We start from the raw sequence: 18,811 nt of genomic DNA, 5'->3' as shown, positions 1-18,811 counted from the left end.
AGCGACATACTAATCGAAGAGGAACTTGCCGCAATAAATGGAACGGATATTATAGAAGCAGGAGGTCAAAGGCGTATTGCTTTATGCTGGGAGACCTGGACGGGCCACAAAATCCTGTAGAGGCTACTTGCGACCCTGCGACGCTGTCACTGGCCCAGGAATACCTAAATGGTCTTTTTCTATTAGATACTTCATAGATAGTTTGGCGGTAAATAAAGCCCTGCTCTGATTTTATTGTAGTTGGAATATAGCTGACACTCGCATGCTGAATGAATATTGAATCGCGTGGCATTTTTGTTGTTGATTTATATAAGGCCGTTGTTTATGTTGGATCGGTTTCGTAGGTTAATATGCCCACTAAGCTATATATGTTGCTAATGATAGCAAGGGATAAATATTAGAGGAAGGGTTATATCGGATAAACCGTTGAGAAACCGACTAGCAACGTGCTGGATCTTCACAGCAATGTAGAAACAGTTTTAACCAAAATTCGTGCTATTTTTACCCTCGAACTCTCGTTAGTGTAGTTTTTTTTTGTCTGTTTTGTCTATACAGCACGAGCTGATGTTAGAATATTGGCAAGATGTCGATGCCACGGAAAGTTATGCATATTACGGTACGACTATGAAGTTTATCACTATCAGGGACCAGCGAAGCGACCAAGCCGTCCCAATATCTTTTTGCCCGTTGGACATTTACCGGAAAAGCGTTTGACGATGCTATAAGGCTTCAGCAGTTTTTGCCATCAGTATTTGCCAAAAAAAGTAGAATGTTCCAATTTAATAGGTCCCTTATAGCACACATAGAAAGGCTATATTTACGTACAGAGCAATCTGAATGAATTTTTTGGTATTTTTCCAGTGTTGTTGAGCGCTGGTTTTGATCTACCAGGTTACACTTGCCAAACTAAGCACTAGCAGCTTAATGAATGTTAGCTGTTCGTAATTATGTGCCTAAACTAGGTAGACCTCTTTTAGAGGCTTATTTTTTTTGTTACGTCTGTTCCGTAAGGCTCAGAAACGTGTGTTGATAGAGTAACAATACATATCCCTCTACGTTCAAAGTCTACGCGCAAAGCTGGCTTTAATATTCAGAAGCTTAACTAGTTTCCAAATTAAATTAGTATTAAGTTAAATTGGCGTTCCCTAGGGCTCAGCTGTACACATTTGCTTTGCACGAATCACAAAGAGGCAGAAATTAGCTTCCTTTAATGTATGGATTTCCTTTTTAGCATTCACACTCTGATTCATGCCTGTCACCTTGTAAAGGTCCTACTAGTTCTGCATTTAATTGAGTTGAATATGGCAACTGCTCTCGCAGGCGGTTGACGCTCATTTAGTAACTGCAAGCCAATTTAATCTCTTTTTACCATTCAACCGTATGTACTATTATATAGGGCTTCCCTCACGAGCAAGAAAGCACAAAATGAAGGCGAAGTGAGCTTTTAGTCAAACTGAACAAGTCAATCATTCGCGTAACCATGTTGCCCGTTTAAATTTGATAACAGAATTTGTTATTAACTGATGGCCGCCGCGACACGAGCTAAATTTTCTCAGACGCTCAAGTCAGGTTAGAATGGCGTATGTTGGTGCCTGGGGGAGGGGTAGCTAGGCTTGTGGCCTGAACCTAGGCTTAAAGAATCGAGGAAGGACTTAATGGCTGTTACAAAGAATTGCCCAATATACCTTTAGGTTTGGCAAGCAGCGAACGGTCCTGCCAGACTGTCACGTACCCAGTCCGGGTCTAAATCGCTGGTAGTTCTGCCATACGTGTATGGCCCTGGTTTTGGATCGCGTCCGACCCCACTGTAAGCCGTCGTCGCTGGTTGGCAAAACTAACAACGAATCCTCCCGTCGATAATAACAACAACGATGGTAACATCACACCAACAACTTCACGATTAGTAACTGCGAATGAGGGCCATGGAACTGAAGTAAGATTGAACGCCATTAAGTTGGGTTTAAAATCCAGTGTTACAGTATCAAGTATAACTTTCAAATAAGCTAATTGCTAGTGCTTGCCAAAAACCGTGTTCTCCTTCGTATCTCTTGACAACAAACAGGGCATCTCAGTTGAAATGGTTGGATAGGAGTTTTTGGGCACCGTGGCCGACGGTGTTCCCACGCTGCTAGTAGATACGGACTACACAAGCCGAAAAGTGGCATTAGAGAAGAAACCAGGGCTCACGGTTTTTTCTGACAAAGGGACAGACGGGGGCGGCAAACCGGCAGAGTCTCGTAGCAGTTCCCTATGCATGCGAGAGCTCCCCGCTGTGCTAGCGACCGGTTTTGCTTCACAGAATTCTATGGATCGCAGGAGCCCTACACCGCTATTAAGAACGCGAATGAGAACCTGCGAATGGCAATGCAACGGATGACACCGTAATCTGGGTGTGTCTTGTTACTCCTCAGGGAGACATCGAAAAGAAGCCACTGCTGTAGAATGTTACTCGCAACAGAAGTACGTTAGCTCCAACAGCAGTAAGAGGCGAGCAGCCCTCGGAAAAGATGCTGGGGAAGCTGGTCTACAAGCGAAGCACAATTCTCATTGTTGAATGATATGGGGCTCGTGGAAACCCCCCACAATCCCATTTGGCATTTGCCGTAATGTAAAAAAGGCCGGTAAACGTTGCCGGGAGAGCGTTGATGAACTACAAAGACGAAGATGCGGACAAAAGTGACAACTGCTACCCGGTGGCGACGGAGGTGCGAAGTATTTTACCATTTCAAAATCGATAATCTTCATAAGGCGGATTCAGAAAGAGGCGGTAGCCATGACGTATCAATAAGCACGAAGCTAATGTGGTTTCCGATACGTTGGATTTTGCGTAGTACATAGTGTGCTATCCGATTTGAGCGTATTCAATTATTGTCATATCTTCTGAACGACTTTTCTTATCTTTATATGCAATATGACGTCGTTCAGTCCAATACAAACATTTTGTAAGATAAGTTTCTGTGCGGTCAGATTGTTCTCTTATCTTCTGCAGACGAGAATTTAGATAATTACAGAGCCACTCAAAACATGATTCTTTCTACCGCCGCTCCTGGCGTTTAAAACCAACTTTTTAAAAAGAAACGAAATTCAAAAGTCTTAATTACCAAAAAAAGACTGTCCATAGCAGACAGATGTCGTTTTCGGTTAGCGCCTGTCTTGCGTGTACGGCCGTTTTGCTTTCGTAGAACCTTATCATTGTAGTTTGATAACCAGCCACAGATACAAGAATAGCGGTTTTCCACATATTGAAGGCTGTACCCTCATACTTCACTGGCTGCAACTTACTCAGATGCCACTATCACTAGCCATTACCAGAATCAACAAATAGATACAAAGAAACTATCTGGCTGAATCATCAACGATAGCAATGAATAATTATTATAGAGTGTCTAATTGATTGATGGTCGATACTTGTAAATATGTGAAAAGTTGTTGGTCATCATTGAATGGATTCGGAAGACTACTTAATGAAGGCATCTAGCCCGCGCGAACATGATTGTGTTCCCAAAGCAATTGTAACTATCGAACCATGTGTACATGTCTCTATGCTAATAACAATTAAGTATTGTTATTCAATACTCACCCATCAAACTCGACGTTGTTGAGGTCCATGACGGTAGGATTCGAGTGAGTCCTCTTGATCCAGCGCATGATCAGGGCCTTATCTTTGACTGCGTCAACGGCTATCCGGTTGTCGATAAGCGCCTGTAAATTTCTGTACGTCTCTTTCATTTCGGACGTCACCTAGAAATCGTGAATATACGGTAAGTTGTGCATAACTAGTGACCAGATGGTCAGCAGGTTGAAAGTATTAGTGCAATACACGTCTTTTTTGGTGTCTTACGAAGGCCTATTAGCATGACACAGGCAAGCTGGTTATAATAGAAAAAAACATCATAGCCTGCTTCACCCCCTTTAAACTGTTATTTCTTCTGCTATTACAACTACTTTTACTAGGCCTATTGAGACTACAGCGTGGCGAATGAGCCTGCCAACATCTTTACTCTACCTTTGCCCTTGCACCGTGTCGTAAGCCATTGCGGGCTGTAGCGGATAGAGCATTTTAACCGCCATAAAAATTCCCTTATTATCAGCCCTTTCTACCAGAAAACCAGTGTACCACTAAGGTTCGGTATTTTTCTTTAGCGCATTAAGACGAACGAATCTGAAAGTCAAAAGCAGTAAGAAGTTGGCTGTTTCATCCTCCATTGCTGAGTCTCAGTCATCGTCAGGGTCGGGACAAGCTACTACTCACTTGGAGAGCTTGCAAGAGTAAAAAGGAAAGAGGCCAGTAAACTAGCTGTACGGATAATGATGAACGAATCTAGGTCAAAAAAAGAGTCTGCATAAAAGGAAGGATCATTTACCTTGAGGCTTCGAGACTTAGGCTTCTTTGTTAGGGTGTCACCGTTGTCAGATGATGCTGCTTTTTTTTTTTTATTCTTCAATGAGGGGCTGCCCGCAAGCTTTCGTCCAGCTGGAGCAACCGGTGCTGACCCAGGATCCTGGTACAGCTGGTTGACGTCATCGCCATACCGGTAGACAACATGCGCTCCTAATATTGGAAGGTTTCCACTTGAACTATAATAGAAAGTTGCAAAAAAGGAATACATAGACGCATAGATTTATTTGTGTGTGCAGACGGTATCTGAGCAAATGCACCGATGTGCATCGAAACCCATGTATTTCGTCTACGATAATGAAAAAGCAGAGTGTTTCTTTTTGCAACACATGCTATAAACATGTTTTGACAACAAAATTCCAGAGATGGTCCTGCCAGTTGTGACGATCGTGTCAACTAAGTTTAAATGCCAAAAACTAGTGCCGGAGGAGTTGCCAAAGAACGGCTTTGACGGATATGTAATATGGTTTCCATGCTCACTTAAAAGAAAGAGATGTATGGAAGCATACAACTTAGTGTTGCTCATCAATCGCAGCATTTGTGCACCTATTCTTAGGATTCGAATAATCTTAAGCAGCTCAAGTTTCGCTTACTGTTTCGTCGGAAACAGCAAAACCCTTGGTTGCGTCATGATGGTCGCGTAATCAGATCGAACTGGTGGACAACGACCTTGTTTCGGCCTATACATGCGCCTCCAACAGGTGAAGGATCGAAGCTACAATTCGTTTAGCCCACTTGCGGCTGCTACATTTCAGTGCTGAGCTTTCAACAGTGGCCGCAAGGTACGGATCACGTTTGCAAAATAGAGCATTGCCTGCGGACCCATGCCTATGTGACTATAAATAGAACCTTGTGATGATCCCCGCATAAGTACTCCATGACGGGATCACACTGCTCGATCACCCAAAGCTGCCTCGTGCCTTTACCTCTCCCTTTGTACTGAGGTAGCGCTCGGAGCGCCCACTTATCTGATACATGTAGCAGGGGTACAGCAAGTTAACCACTTATTGCCAGTCGGTTGATGCCAAATGCACAGGCTCAGACGCTAGACGTTCAGCACTCGAGTGGCTATTGCCAGTTCAGCTTAGCACCTTGATGAGCCATATAGAAAATAGCCTGTTGAAGGTTTGTTGGCCGTCTTCAGCCCTACTTGGGCCACCAGAGTATAGACAGACAACTCGGGAATGGAGTGGATGCCAGTGACGTAATCGCTGACAAGGGATCGTCGCGTTACCACCTCTATGGCTTAACGCACTTATTCGTCGCAAAGAGATGCAGCGTCACTCACCGGTACGCGTAAGTCTCGATTAATATGCCTATGTGGTAATATGTGACGCATGGTTGCACGCTTGCGACATGATATCGTATTTAAAATCCTATGCCTAAGAGACCCCGAGGCCGGTCTGCCACCTTTGTCCACTTGCGGCAATTACCAGCGCTCGTCAGAGTTAGCTGCATAGATTTCCATTTCATTCTTGAACTAACATTCTTGTATACCTGTAGTGCAGTAGAGCGAAGCGAAGTCACCAAACAAACTAGAAATCAGCGCATCCTTTATGCTGCCTCCCTTGGCTTATGTCGGTCTGCCAGTTTAGGCCATCGTTTTCTCGTCCTGAGCGGCAGGTTTTGCTCGCAGATCTGACTTCTGGCAGTTGAGGCGTGACAGGGCTAGAGCTGAGCCAAAATAGAGTAATGCACTGTAGCATCTAAAGCACGTGACATGATTATCAAATACGGCGGCTTAGACCGACAATACACTGGCGTATATGGCAAAACTAGCACCGTTTAAAAACAGGGAAGAGCTCGGGGTTTACGACGTCGATTAAAGCTTCTAAGCGAAACGTCCAACGTTTATGACGTCATTTGCCCTGCGTAGACAAAGGTTAAGGTTCAACGTTACGAAGGCAATAGTCGTGGGGTATATAGTAATTAGGAACAGTTGCTGCGGCCTCAGAAACTTAGAAGGACCGGAAACATACAACTAGAAACTAGGCCGGGAAGAGCCATGAACATGGGTTTAGGGCGCTGGTCAGTTAAAAGAGTTGGTCTGTTTGCCTGTTAGTACGGGTTGTGCAACAGCTGGAGGGACACTCAAAAGTTCGTCCGAACGTTCAGCACTACTGGGGTTGTTACCCCACGAATTTTTTCCTCGTGAAATGACGAGTAGCTCCCTCTCACCTACAGGTCGGTCACCGGCACTTCAAAATAGTCGAAAGCGCTGTCATGCGCCGCTAGTGCAAAGTAAAAAAGGTATCTTCCATATCCAGGCACTTGTCACACGGACCACATATAGCCAGACCTGGGCCCACATACAACTCTAAGTGATACATCGGCCAGCGGGTGGGCAGGCGGCCGGTTTATCAGCATCCGCAGCAGTGTCTTGAGGACTGTGAAGGCAACTCTTCTGGATGGCAGAAAGAACGCCACCGAAAGCACCGAAGCAATGCTAAATGATTCGTTTTCTTTCCTAATATTTTTCTTCGTCCGACACTCTAATAGACGTTGGGATTATATGTCCATTAACAGAAAGGGCATCACAGGCAGGCAGACATACAGACGTAGAGAAAAAAGTACAGAAAAAAACAGAAGACGCAACCTAAAATAGAAAGGGCGAAAGCAAAGGGACACAAGTTACGGTGGTAACGGTAGCAGCAACAACCATAGCAGCAATTGCACTTTGTTTGCTGCCGGCCAGACCGCATCGAATTTCAGAAACTCACAAAACTAAACCATATATGTGCATATATAATTTCTTCAAACAAAAGAATGTCTAAGGTTGTCAAAAAAACAGGTTTACAGTTAGCTAAAACCCTTCTTCTATCCTAATAGTTTTTTACCATCTTTACACTCACATACATTCTTTCTTCACTGTATTTATACATATATCAAAGTAAAGTATTTGAATGTTTAGATCAATGCTTGGTCAATAACAAATTGTTATGTTCTCTTATTTAATCTTTTGTTATACACCACGTGCCTTCATGCCTTCATTGTTGTTCATTCGTTATAAATAACTAATTACTAACCTGATATTCGCTTGCAACATGAATAGGAAGACAAGCATTATCACGCACAAAAGAATTGTCGTTGTTGCAAATCGTTGCCGAAATTTGTTCCCCCGGCATCGACAACCTTTTGTCGATGCGTCAGTCGCCGCCTCGAAGATACGGCCCAGGCCGGAAGTTCCCGTTGAGGAACGGAGCTTCTGGTTGGGGCCGCCCCCAATGCCTCCGGTTAATGGTGGCACTTCGACTACAGGCACGCTCACACCAAATGCCATCGTCGTGTTTCCACGGGTTTACCGCTTCGCCCAGACCACCAGGCACCACTGGCTTCCGCTAATACGCACAACGCCACAGCGATGTACGTAGCGGGCCTAGGACAGGCCCCCCACTCGGTCCCTGAGCGCAGACAGCTTAGCGTCTCCTGAAATACAAGGAAAAATAAGACTACTCTTTAACTCAGTCATTCAACATGACGACGGCTGGTCTTGAACCGATTAGCCCTGGCGCTTTCATCTTAAACGAATAGCAGATGAATAGGTTGCTGACCTTGCAACCAGCAATAATTAAACAAATTCTTTGAGGAATTTTAGTGATTTTTTAACTTCATCACTAGGCTACACTAGGTTGTGTTTTCATCTAGAACGGGCAATTAGATATATGGAAAGACGACTTCTATTTGCACCTCATCACCCCTTAGCACAGACGCAAGAACCACGCCAATCGACACACTAGCTGGCCAGGTTCTGCCGGGTAGGTTTTTTTTTGTACAGACTAATGCATACAAAAGGAGGCTGGGACACTACAGTCCGATTGGCCTACAATGAAGACAATGTGTATATATAGGTCGGCCCGACAGAATGGAGCATGGATACATCGCTACTTGCTTCAGACACGCTGTTATTTTATGGTGAACAGGCTACTCACTGTGGGGCTAGTAAAGGTCGAGAAAGCCGCCAAAAGCAGAAACCTCTGTTATGTTTCCTAAGGGTAACGAAGCAGTGCGATTACGACTGTTACGGCCCTCTGTGTTACGCTATTCTACATGGGACTGTGGAAATTTTCAGGCGCAAATAGATGAAAGGGGAAGAAGGCAAGAAAAAAAGGGCAACGACCCCACGAAGCAGAGGTCCTGGCGACGAAAGCAAATAGTTACATTGTCCCGGGATTTGTCTTTTGCATCCGACAAAAAGACTCCTACAGAGTAACTCGTTCATTAATGAAGCAGCTCGCGTGGAAAAATCGATCACTGTCCAGCCAGGTCTATATTTTATTAAAGCATATACGTATAGATATTGCTCTGGGAGGATACTGACGGCTTGTGTGTTTGGCCTGGTACCAGTTAACATACGAGTATGGGTCTGATTGTTGGCTTGTAAAGCCATAGACACTTTATTCGTTCCCCGCCTGGTGTAACATAACATATTACCCGGACGTGGCTAAAGATGAAACGTGCTGCACGGTTGAGGCAGGGATGGTACTAGCATCACTTTCATTTTCGTCAATGTTCAGTTACTGCTACAGGTCGAGTTGAGGATAATAAAAGACGGACACGATACGGCAACGATATACTGCTGCACGTATATGTTCATGAACGATTGGTGCGTTGAGTCGATGTGTTTATATATCACAACATGCGGGTGTATGTTCATATTCCTTTAGCTTAAGTGGACGTATTGCACGACTCGTTCTCCAACGATAACTGTAGTTGCTCAATACGTGCCACGGGAGTGGTGGATAAATTATATTAATAGCGTGAGTGGGATTTCCTCTCCGGGTACGATAACTCGCATAGTGTGACCCCGTAACAGAAGCTTCTGCAAAGGCGCAACGAAGAGCCGAATAGAGCAGTAGAGATGGGACAAGTCTTTCACGTGCCGCTGCTCGATTTGTAAGCCTCCTGTATTCCAAAACCCTGTTGGTACTAACTCCTTTCTGCCCCTATTTTCCAGATCGTAATTACTAACTTAAAAAGAAAAAGTGCCTATTAAAAGCTTCATTCGAGAAAGAAGCTTACTACACAGAAATATTGATCTTGTTTGCTGCTCTCAGCGTGTGCATTACCACCATTAGCAATAGAAGCAGCAGATTATACTAAGGCTTTACGTGTTACTTTGCCCTAGGTAAAAATATCGGATTTTCATCCTGGTAAAATTTAATGGAGAACACTTTGACCTGAATAAATGGAACAAGAAAAAAGACACATACTTTTCTTATGAAGATTTGTTGCAAACGCAATGAGTCATAGAAGAGGATGAAAGCAACGAGAGAATAGCAAAAAAAAATTATCCTAGTTAGGAATGACTCTCTAGCATTGTTCAAAGATTAACCTATAAACACACACGTTCGTTATATTATATTTTCTGTGCAGCTGTATTCCGTCCTCTAAACGTCTTTACGCTAGAATATACAGACCTATGACTGCATCCGTTAGGTGTCGATGCGTAGGGCAAGAAATTTCTGTTAATCAAACATACGTGTACATTCTAGCGATGGATTCGTGTGCCTCGGATTCCCACGCTGCTGTTAGCTTTCAGCAAATTATTCCAGTGTACATGTATACAACTTCAGCTGGCTCGAGACGCCAAGCAGTATCAGACCTGTAAACTATAAAATTGTTGTCCACTGGTTTCTAGCTTATGCAGCAATGTCAATGGCACGTTTTACTGTCGTCGCCAGATGGCACGTACATATTAAATCTAACCCAAAAGTAAAATAAGTGTCTCGGTGTATCTTTATATATATACGCCACGTACACATATAGTCTTCGGTTTGACAAGCAAAAATGCGGTTGTCTGAGGACCTCTTTGCCAAGGACCGGGGTGTCGCCAGGCCACCCTTATTTTACTTCGCCCTCTCCTTCTCTTAAAAAACAGAAGTCGTTTGGTGCTCCGGTCGGAACGGCCAAGCTGTTTTGAGGTGTCGTGCTGTCAATGTACGTAGTCGTTTTATGAACATTCGCTGGCTTCATCGAAGCTTTCTTTTGCTGGACTTCATAATATAAATTATATTGTAGCCCGACACACCCCGTATGTCGCACCCCGGAGGAAGAGATATTCTCCATTAGATTGATTTACACTTGTACTAAAGTGGTTAGTATAGCACATCTACTGCATATATTATCGTCGGGTGCCACCTACATTATATATGGAAGGTTTTATTTGTCTCGACTTATTATCTCCTTAATTATCTGTTAGGCAGAAATAGTAATAGTCGGCCATCGCATTTATTATAATGCTTGACTTAAAAAAATCAATAGGAACCGCCGTCACGTGCATCATCAAAGCTAGGTCGTGTCGAGAGATCAAGTGGAAGTGATCGTATTATCTAGCAAATTCTACCAAAAGGTTGGAGCAGAGAAGTGGAAACGACTGACGAGGCCAATAAGGCAAATACCGGGGTAAATATATACCGGGGTAATATGACTGTGATTTACCCACTCGAAAAGCATCCGCGCACCAACGCGGAAAACATGCAGGAGTACATGCATGAACGAACTTCAGCTTCAGTCCAACGGTTTACTATTTTCTCGTATGTAAGGGCCGTAAAAAACGATCATAATTGAGAGTTGCTGCATTGCAGGTCATCTCGCGGCCAAATCATCGCGCTAAGCTCTAGGCTTTCGGGAGTAATATCTCCCTAAATGCATGTTGGAGCGGGCAGTTTTTCAAATGCCTGTCGTTAGGAACGTCTGAGCCTGTACTAAGCACTACTTCAAGGCTGCAGAAACGGCCTGAAGTTATGCTGGCATCGTTCTAAACAGCCATATAGCAGCTAGCTAACGAACCAAATAAACTAGTCTGCAATCGGCTAAAGAGAAAAAGGCCGACTTGAACCCTACTTATTAAACAACAATCAGTTAAATCGGTCGGACAGAAAGGTGCGCTAACCTGTGATTGGCTTCTGCTTGGGAGAAGTTTTGACAAAGTGATTTCGTTTCAGAATATCAGCGGCTGCTAGTCGACGCAGATGTACGTAATTGTGTCGCTTTTTATCTGCAGCTTTCTTTGAAGGACTATAATAACGGAACAGTGAGGAGCACAGAAAATTAAAGTTTCATTGCGGATCCGTTCTTTCATTTGACTTTCTTCATGTTTCTTTTGGTATATTCTATGGTAGCAAAGACCGAATACGTGCGCTATATGTACATACATACATGTAATGTTTGCTGGTTGAACAGTGTCTTTAATTTAACGATGCGGTATGTGCCCGACACAATTCTGCCAGATCGCCTGTCCCCTGGCGCACCGTCCGCATAGAGGCGAACAACGCAACGCATCTAAAGAGGCGTTCAGATTTCCCTCACTTGATATGGACATTTACGGTCCTTTAAACTTGGCTGAAATGCATCTTTTCGCCTTAGCATGAAGTAGCATTGCCAGCTTCAGATTGGCGCAGTCATCCAGAATAGGACAGCTGACGATCAGACGAGCGAAAAGGCGTTACCTCTAGCTCGGCCATTCATTCGTAGTAATCCTTTTATTACGCACAGTTCTAAAGATCACCGACATCTGTTTATATTCGGCAGTTTTTAAAGACGCACGGTTATTTCTCTATCTTCCCCGTCACGTTCTCCGTCTCCAATATCCGATTTTTAGATCTTCACCTCTAACTCCCCGTTTTTTCTCTGGCTTGTAATTACTGTTGTGGCCTGGCATATCCGGTGGGATGCCGCCATCCCTGAAAAAGCGGCGCTGCAAATGGAAAATGGCTTTTGCTGCATAAACGAGAGAAACGTTTCTGTTCAACGAGCACATCCAGTATAACTCCGTACGAGTGCCAACAAATGCACTTCATCATTCGGATCTCCGAGCTTCCTGTTAGAAGCCTAACACTTGCCGGGAAGAGAAACAACCGGAGAATATAAAGGGAAAAGGAGTTCTATATCGTTGGTCCTTTCTACCACTGCCATCATCAGCTTGATCAGCGCCCAAAATTGCGTTAGCCTGGTCTACCGTGTTGCTTCAGCCTTATCGGTCATCAGTTTCTTAGACGAGGCCTTTCTGACCGTTGCACAAGACATAAGGGTCAAAGGCAGCAGCCGGAGTTCAAGAACGACGCACTCATTTTCTTGCGTAAATGAGATAAGAAAGGAGAAACAAAAAGTGAGTCTGAGGATAATAATATGCAAAAAAGAGCGACCATAAAAGGTCGATATAGGCGTCGGCTGAGAGAGATCGCAATATCGGATTTCGGGTAGTTTATACCTTCAAAGAGTAATATCATCATCGGCGAGGTGTTCGTCATTCGGGTCATCAATAGTTGAAGGTTTAGTAAGCACCAGAAGCAGCCTACAAGAGGGCTCCGTAGAATCAGAGGGGCTCTTTGAGAAGGCTCAGGATTAATGCGAGTTAGAGCATACGGGTAACAGAGAGTAGCTTCGCTTGGTGTAATTTCACTAGTTTGTTATTTCACTACATAACTTGCCTGTCTCTCTATATTAAACCCTTCTAACTTGCAACTAAAAGAAAGTCCTTCAGTAAAATTGATCACGAGGTACAATACACTGAGATGGCATCATCATTCGCACTCTGCAGTCCGAACAGACAGGGACAAAGAAGAAACAAGTGAAGTGAGCGCTATAGCGCTAGTAGGGTTTATGCCCTTCTTGAATACGTAAAAGACAGGCCCGTGTTAACTTGCCTTAGTTGGCGAGTGATTGGCACTTTCCAAATGATCCCATAAAGCCGAATACAGATTAGAAAAGGTCGATAAGCTAATAATAACAAAAAAGCTTCTTCCTCTTTGGGTTTGGAATATACAATATACGAAATCAGCTTCTGGAACCTAGTCATATAGTTCGAAAGCTGAGTTACCTTTGTCGTTTAGGCGTCTCTTTGGTCAATATATATGTGCCTGGGGGGTACAAGTATTAGGCCAATTTTATTGGGAATTCCTTTGATATTTAAGTAATCTTGTCGAGTATCTATTGTGTCGAGAAGAAAAAGTTCGCTTATTTGTAGCTTTAGAGAACAGTAAGTAAATACTGTATCTTTTGTCACGACTCCTAGTCATGTGCAGATATCCAATGCTTTTTATTACAGAGTATATTATGTTATATAGAGGGCAAGTCGTTTTATCATACAATCTGAATGGATTATTGAAACATGGAGGATAATCGTAATTGATCTGATACGTCCAACTACCGTTAAATATAATGGATTCAAAATAAATAGCATCTTATTCTCTGTGTCTCTTGGAATAAAAGCGATACGATGATGATTTGAGCCTTTCAAAACGAGCACGTTATACTGACTCCAGTTACGAGGGCTGACATATTCATGCTGTTGTTTCTGTCTTTATCACCGTTGGTTCTTATAACCCCGCTCCACAATTACCTTGACCTTGAAATAAGTATTCAATTTAGGATGCTGTGGAAGCAATCACCATTGGGCGTTAGGAGGTAGTCACATAACGGTCATTGTATTGGATCGGGTACGTTGCAGGAACTAAGGAGCCTCGCATAGAAAAAATGTCAGGTGGGCGGAGTTGATAAAGGAGACACTGTCGCTCACCGTTTCGAGGACAAGACTGATTATTGAACTATTGCCGGATTACGACCTTCCTGCTTAACACACGACAAAGCAAAACTAAGAAATTGGGCCCATACTGGTGTTTGCGGTGGTGCCACATATTGATGTCGGTAATGACGATCGGAGTACGGTACAAGTATTCTAGGTGTCTATATTGCAGCCATCGAGGACGACACTCACGCTCGGAGGGAGGTCACAAGATCATCATGTAGTCACTTAAATCCCGACTAACCGGTCAAGGTTAAATGAAATTTCACAAATTGATAAGTGCTACGGTTAGTCGAAATGGTCTGTTAAACCGTTCTGGTCATTCTTGTTTAGGGTTGGTAATAGTCGATAGTTGGCACCATGGCCGATGTGCATTTTAAGGTATCATGCTTTATGTACCATATATGAAGGAACTAATGAAATATAATAGGTATGTTTTGTGTTTACCCGCCGAACAAGGAGAGTTTTGGCTAGTCAGTTGACCTAGCTAGCTTCCTGAAGTGTCGGGCGATTAAACGATCAGCGATTCTATTCATTAGGTGGTTACCCGAAAGTCAAATAAAATAGCAGAAGACTATGTGGGCTAGTAGTTTACTAGTCTGTCAAACTAGCTAATTATTATAGGAGGGTCTCGCTTCGTGGGAACTACAATCGTCCGGTTTGATTTTAGCATAGATGAGCATCAACTGAGTCTGCTAGAGTCGATCAAACTCTATATATGAAACGTGTAACCTTCGCGAGGTTGTCGAAGCAGATCCTGCTTTATCGTCAGCTTGGCCATCTCGACCAAATTGCCACCATTCACTCGCTGACGGCACCTTCGTTGTCGCAAGTGCAGCTTAGGTATCTTGTAAAATATTCCTAAGGGCAGCGAGCGGTAAGTCGTTTGAGCTCAGCGATATGCTGTTATCTAATTGGAGCTATGCATAACGGCCATAACATTACAGTAGGTATTAAGGACAGCCAGTACTTCACACAGCGCGAAGAATATCTTCACTGTCACAAAGCGGTAGCAGGCAAAAATAGAATAGCGATCGATAGACATAAATTATAGAGCCAGCGGTTACGCTAAAAGTGGCGTCTAGAACGCGCTGAACAAATTTCTATACCAAAACGGCAGCAACGGTACTTGTTGTTTATTGATAATTATCGAAGCCCATTTCCACTTGTATACAGTGGTAGAGGGATTTTTAAATCTAAAGGTACGAAATAACACTTCGCCTTTCTTGAAACAGCGGCACACGATCAAATCTCCAGCATCCTCCAGCACATGCCTCGTGAACAATGCTTTGTATGGATTACAACGGCTGACGAAATTTAAAGTTCAACGAAACTTACGTGTAATATACGTACAGAGCTGCAACAAACATGAGGCAAAACTTAGGTCTCACATAGATCGCAACACTAAATATGTATCTAGATGAATCGATAGCAAAACTTTTGTCTGCCTTCAATCGTTTACTACATTCGTACAATCAGCGTTGTAAACCAGAAATTTTCGAAGATAATTCGCCAGTCTCTTGTGTCAGTGACGTTTGCATTTTTTCGAAATTTCCACTCATACGAATGGAAAGTTCAGGTTGCTTCATAATAGTAACTATTAAATTTAGTAATGATATTTTTCGTTGTTAAGGAAATTGTTTTTTTATGTGCAATGTTACAAAATTTTCGATTCGACCAGTCCGCAGAATACCATTGGTTACTATACGCTGAGAAAAACAACAAGTCAAGCCCCTAATGCGCTATATTCAAATCCAACTCTCACACACAAAGAGCATCCAACATTAGAGTAATTACATAACAACAACTGTGTATATTCTTATAATTTATACATGCTTCTACACACGCATAGACGGATTGATAGAGTTAGAAACTCACTACACAGCAACGTGTAAATGTTTAGTTAGTTATACCAAACAAACTCCATGATGAACTTTACATCACCTGGTCGAACGATGCAAGTACTGCAGCCGCCCTTCTCATCAACGGCAGGACACCTTCATGACTCACTGGCCTGGTGGGCCTATAGCAAGAGCTATTTAGGCAAGAGTTTTGCCTCATTTCGTTATGCCGTTTCCCTCACTACGAAAACGCAAACGAAGAATTTGAACGATTGAAAAACTCCGTAATCGAAATGATTAAAATAGAATGTACTATTGCTTGTAAAGGTTGTAATACCAATGGAGGTGACACCCGCATTACACGACAGTCCATTCTTGTCGTCGTAAGCTTCTTGTCGTGATAAATTCTGGCGGCAGCGATAGTGAAAGAAGACTTTGTTGCAAGCTCGCTGGTGATCAAGTAATCCCGCAAGTGATTCGAGCGTCTAGAGCGAAGCAGTCACCGCAGCCCGGGTGAAGTGATCCGTTCGGATCGCCTCTACCCGCCTACCCTTACATATATCAAGGCCGATCCTATACCCACAAAAGAAGTTAGGACCAATAACGGATAGACAGTTTGATCGAATATTCAGGTCCCGTTGAGTTCATTCGTCGGCTCGTTTTAGCCTGGTTCCTGACTGGCCTGTCTGCTTTTCCTCTTTCTCCTATTTCGTCTGAGAAGCTACCGGGTCGGACTCTTGTCTTGATAGTGTTTCAGTAGCAACAACTGTAGCGCTTCACGCATCTCATTGTGAAGACCCATCCCCGTTTCTGTGGAACAGCTCGATATCTGTTTTGGTAAGCGTGCCAAACATGAACGGGAAAAACCCAACGTGAAGGGACTCCGACGCTCATCGTAGGCAAAAGGCGCTCTCGCTGTGCTCATCTGCCTTAACCATTGCCTCACTCTGTCGACTAGAGCAGAGTAAGTCCCAGCCGACTCCGAGCACAACTGGCCTACTCGTTTTGCGCCCGATCTTAAGCGCTTTTCCCCTCCTGCCTCTTTTTAGCCTGTCGTTTTGACGCGTTCGCATTTTTTTGCCCGCTTTCGTTCGTTTAACTGAGTTTCCTCCGCTGGTTGGTTGCTTGGCTGTACAGTGGAAGAAAGGGCGGCGAACCCGGTGCGACAACCAAACGAATCGAGGTAAACGAGACGGGAAGCACCAGGGACCTCGTAGAGCCTTTAAATGGAATTATCCCTTTCAACTTTATAGATGGAAAGATAGCTAGATAGCTGTCGTAGCTGCAACTGGGCTATGGGCCCAAAATAGGGCATAAGATGATAGGGGGCAAATGTCGTACTTATGTTGGATATCTAGGAAGAGATGAGGACTAGGTGGCGGGTTGTGCAGCTGCACTATCACTGCATAGAAGGAAGCCAGTGAAGGTGGAATTCATTTGAGGCTAATATCGGAGTATGATTTCGTCATGTTGGTAGACTCATATACTGTTGAAGTGCCCATAGGATTGAAAAGCTGAGCTTGCTTGCCGCAGGTACCAGGGCCACTTTAGGGAAATTCTAAAAGAGGCAAAGAGAAATGAGCAATGAGCTAAAAGTTCTACGGCGCGTATAGTCCATTTGATACCGCCAAGTTTTATCTCTTATTGGAGACTGGCATTAGAAAAAAACAGAGTGCACTACAAAATATAGGGAAGCAAGTAGAATCGAACTCTAGACAGAGCATTTCCTCGTTCATCGAATCGTGCCTAATTTCAGTCGCCGCGGTCGCCGCTTCCAGCGTCACTTCACTACTACCACGGCTTGCGAGCTGTATATGTCGTTCCATGTATGTGCCCCGACACTATGTTGTATCCGTGGCGTGAAATAGTAATAACACGACGATATCCTAGCATCCCATGGAGGAAGAAAATGGCCCAGATGAGAAAAATTATGCATGTTTTTTTCGAGGGCCTATAAATCTTTTCTTCCTTTCATACACCATTTATTCAATCTCAGCGCTCTTGCCCCAGCCTCACTCATTTTCTCTCATATACTTTTTCCGTTTGTGTTGACCGAGCGAATCACGTCGGCGTTTCAGAGTCCCCACGGGAACTGTTCCATCTCTTTCCCTTCACCTCAAGTATGGGTATTATTACCATGTTGTGTAAGTAATGGTACTAGCCGCAGTCGTAGTATTAGGAGTAACTTCTGGATTACCGCTCTTTGAAGTGAGCACAACTTGTCGGTGTATGGTCGACTCCGCCGTCGACCGTTTTCTCCACGTTCTCTACACCAGAATTTTTATTCAAATTCAACCATTTTAGAGACTCTCGGAGCGACTCACGTTTTCGGGTCGCCCCACACACTGAAGCATCTAGACGGATTCACTCGGCCAGAGCCGTAAATATGGACGGGTGGCCTGTAGTAGGCCGTTCTGACTCAAGCGTTCGTCGTACTCCCTTGCTTCATCCACAAAATCGACAGGATTGACTACTCCTCCATTATGCTTCCCATATGTCGACCGCTATAACAGAACGAAAAAAACAGAGATACAAGAGCTCCCATAAAAAAAATTAAATTATCAGTCCAACTATAGTATTAGAAAAGGAGCATACGGGGCTGTCATGGTACGACGGGTAGATCGGCCGACTCAGGGGAGACGGGAAATACGCGGCCAAAATAAAAACGATTGTTCCCCAGGGTAACCATTTTTGAAGAAAGCTAATTCGAACGTTTTGCAGTCGAACTGAACCTTCTTTAGAAATTAACACGTAATATTTGCGTAGACACTTATATGCGAACATATATTTTTTGTAATAATGATAATGGATGGTAATCATGATGGTCCATTTAGACGTTTTTGTCCGCGAAACGGCCACGTATACAGCAAGACAATGAGGGTATGCGCTTCGATCCCAGATATGAACTGTGGCCGAATGAGATTACTAAAAAGTGCAAATCATAGACAGCTATGAGATGTGTTTCATTATAACTTCACACGTTTTAGTCTGCACTCTTGCAGCAGGACAACTGGAATTGCCTCGTGGGCGACAACTTTTTTGACTTAC

The 18,811-nt window shown here is 43.7% G+C and overlaps 1 protein-coding gene across 8 annotated transcripts in view; it reads right to left on the bottom strand.

Moving 5' to 3' along the window:
* Positions 1–18,811, bottom strand: part of LOC111248753 (extracellular serine/threonine protein CG31145) — a 129,464-nt gene that overhangs the window by 20,352 nt on the left and 90,301 nt on the right. For all 8 annotated transcript variants that reach the window (XM_086988987.1, XM_086988989.1, XM_086988988.1 and 5 more), the window contains 3 exons: positions 7,426–7,825; positions 4,365–4,578; positions 3,581–3,741 (listed from right to left, as the gene is read on the bottom strand). In XM_086988987.1, coding sequence (XP_086845113.1) covers positions 3,581–3,741; positions 4,365–4,578; positions 7,426–7,679 — 629 coding nt within the window. In that variant the 5' untranslated portion in view covers positions 7,680–7,825. The remainder of the gene's footprint in view (positions 1–3,580; positions 3,742–4,364; positions 4,579–7,425; positions 7,826–18,811) is intronic.

Source organism: Varroa destructor, unplaced genomic scaffold (assembly GCF_002443255.2).
Source record: "Varroa destructor unplaced genomic scaffold, Vdes_3.0 BEIS01000004.1, whole genome shotgun sequence".
Taxonomy (NCBI): Eukaryota; Metazoa; Arthropoda; class Arachnida; order Mesostigmata; family Varroidae; genus Varroa; species Varroa destructor.
This window is presented reverse-complemented; position numbering and strand designations above follow the sequence as displayed.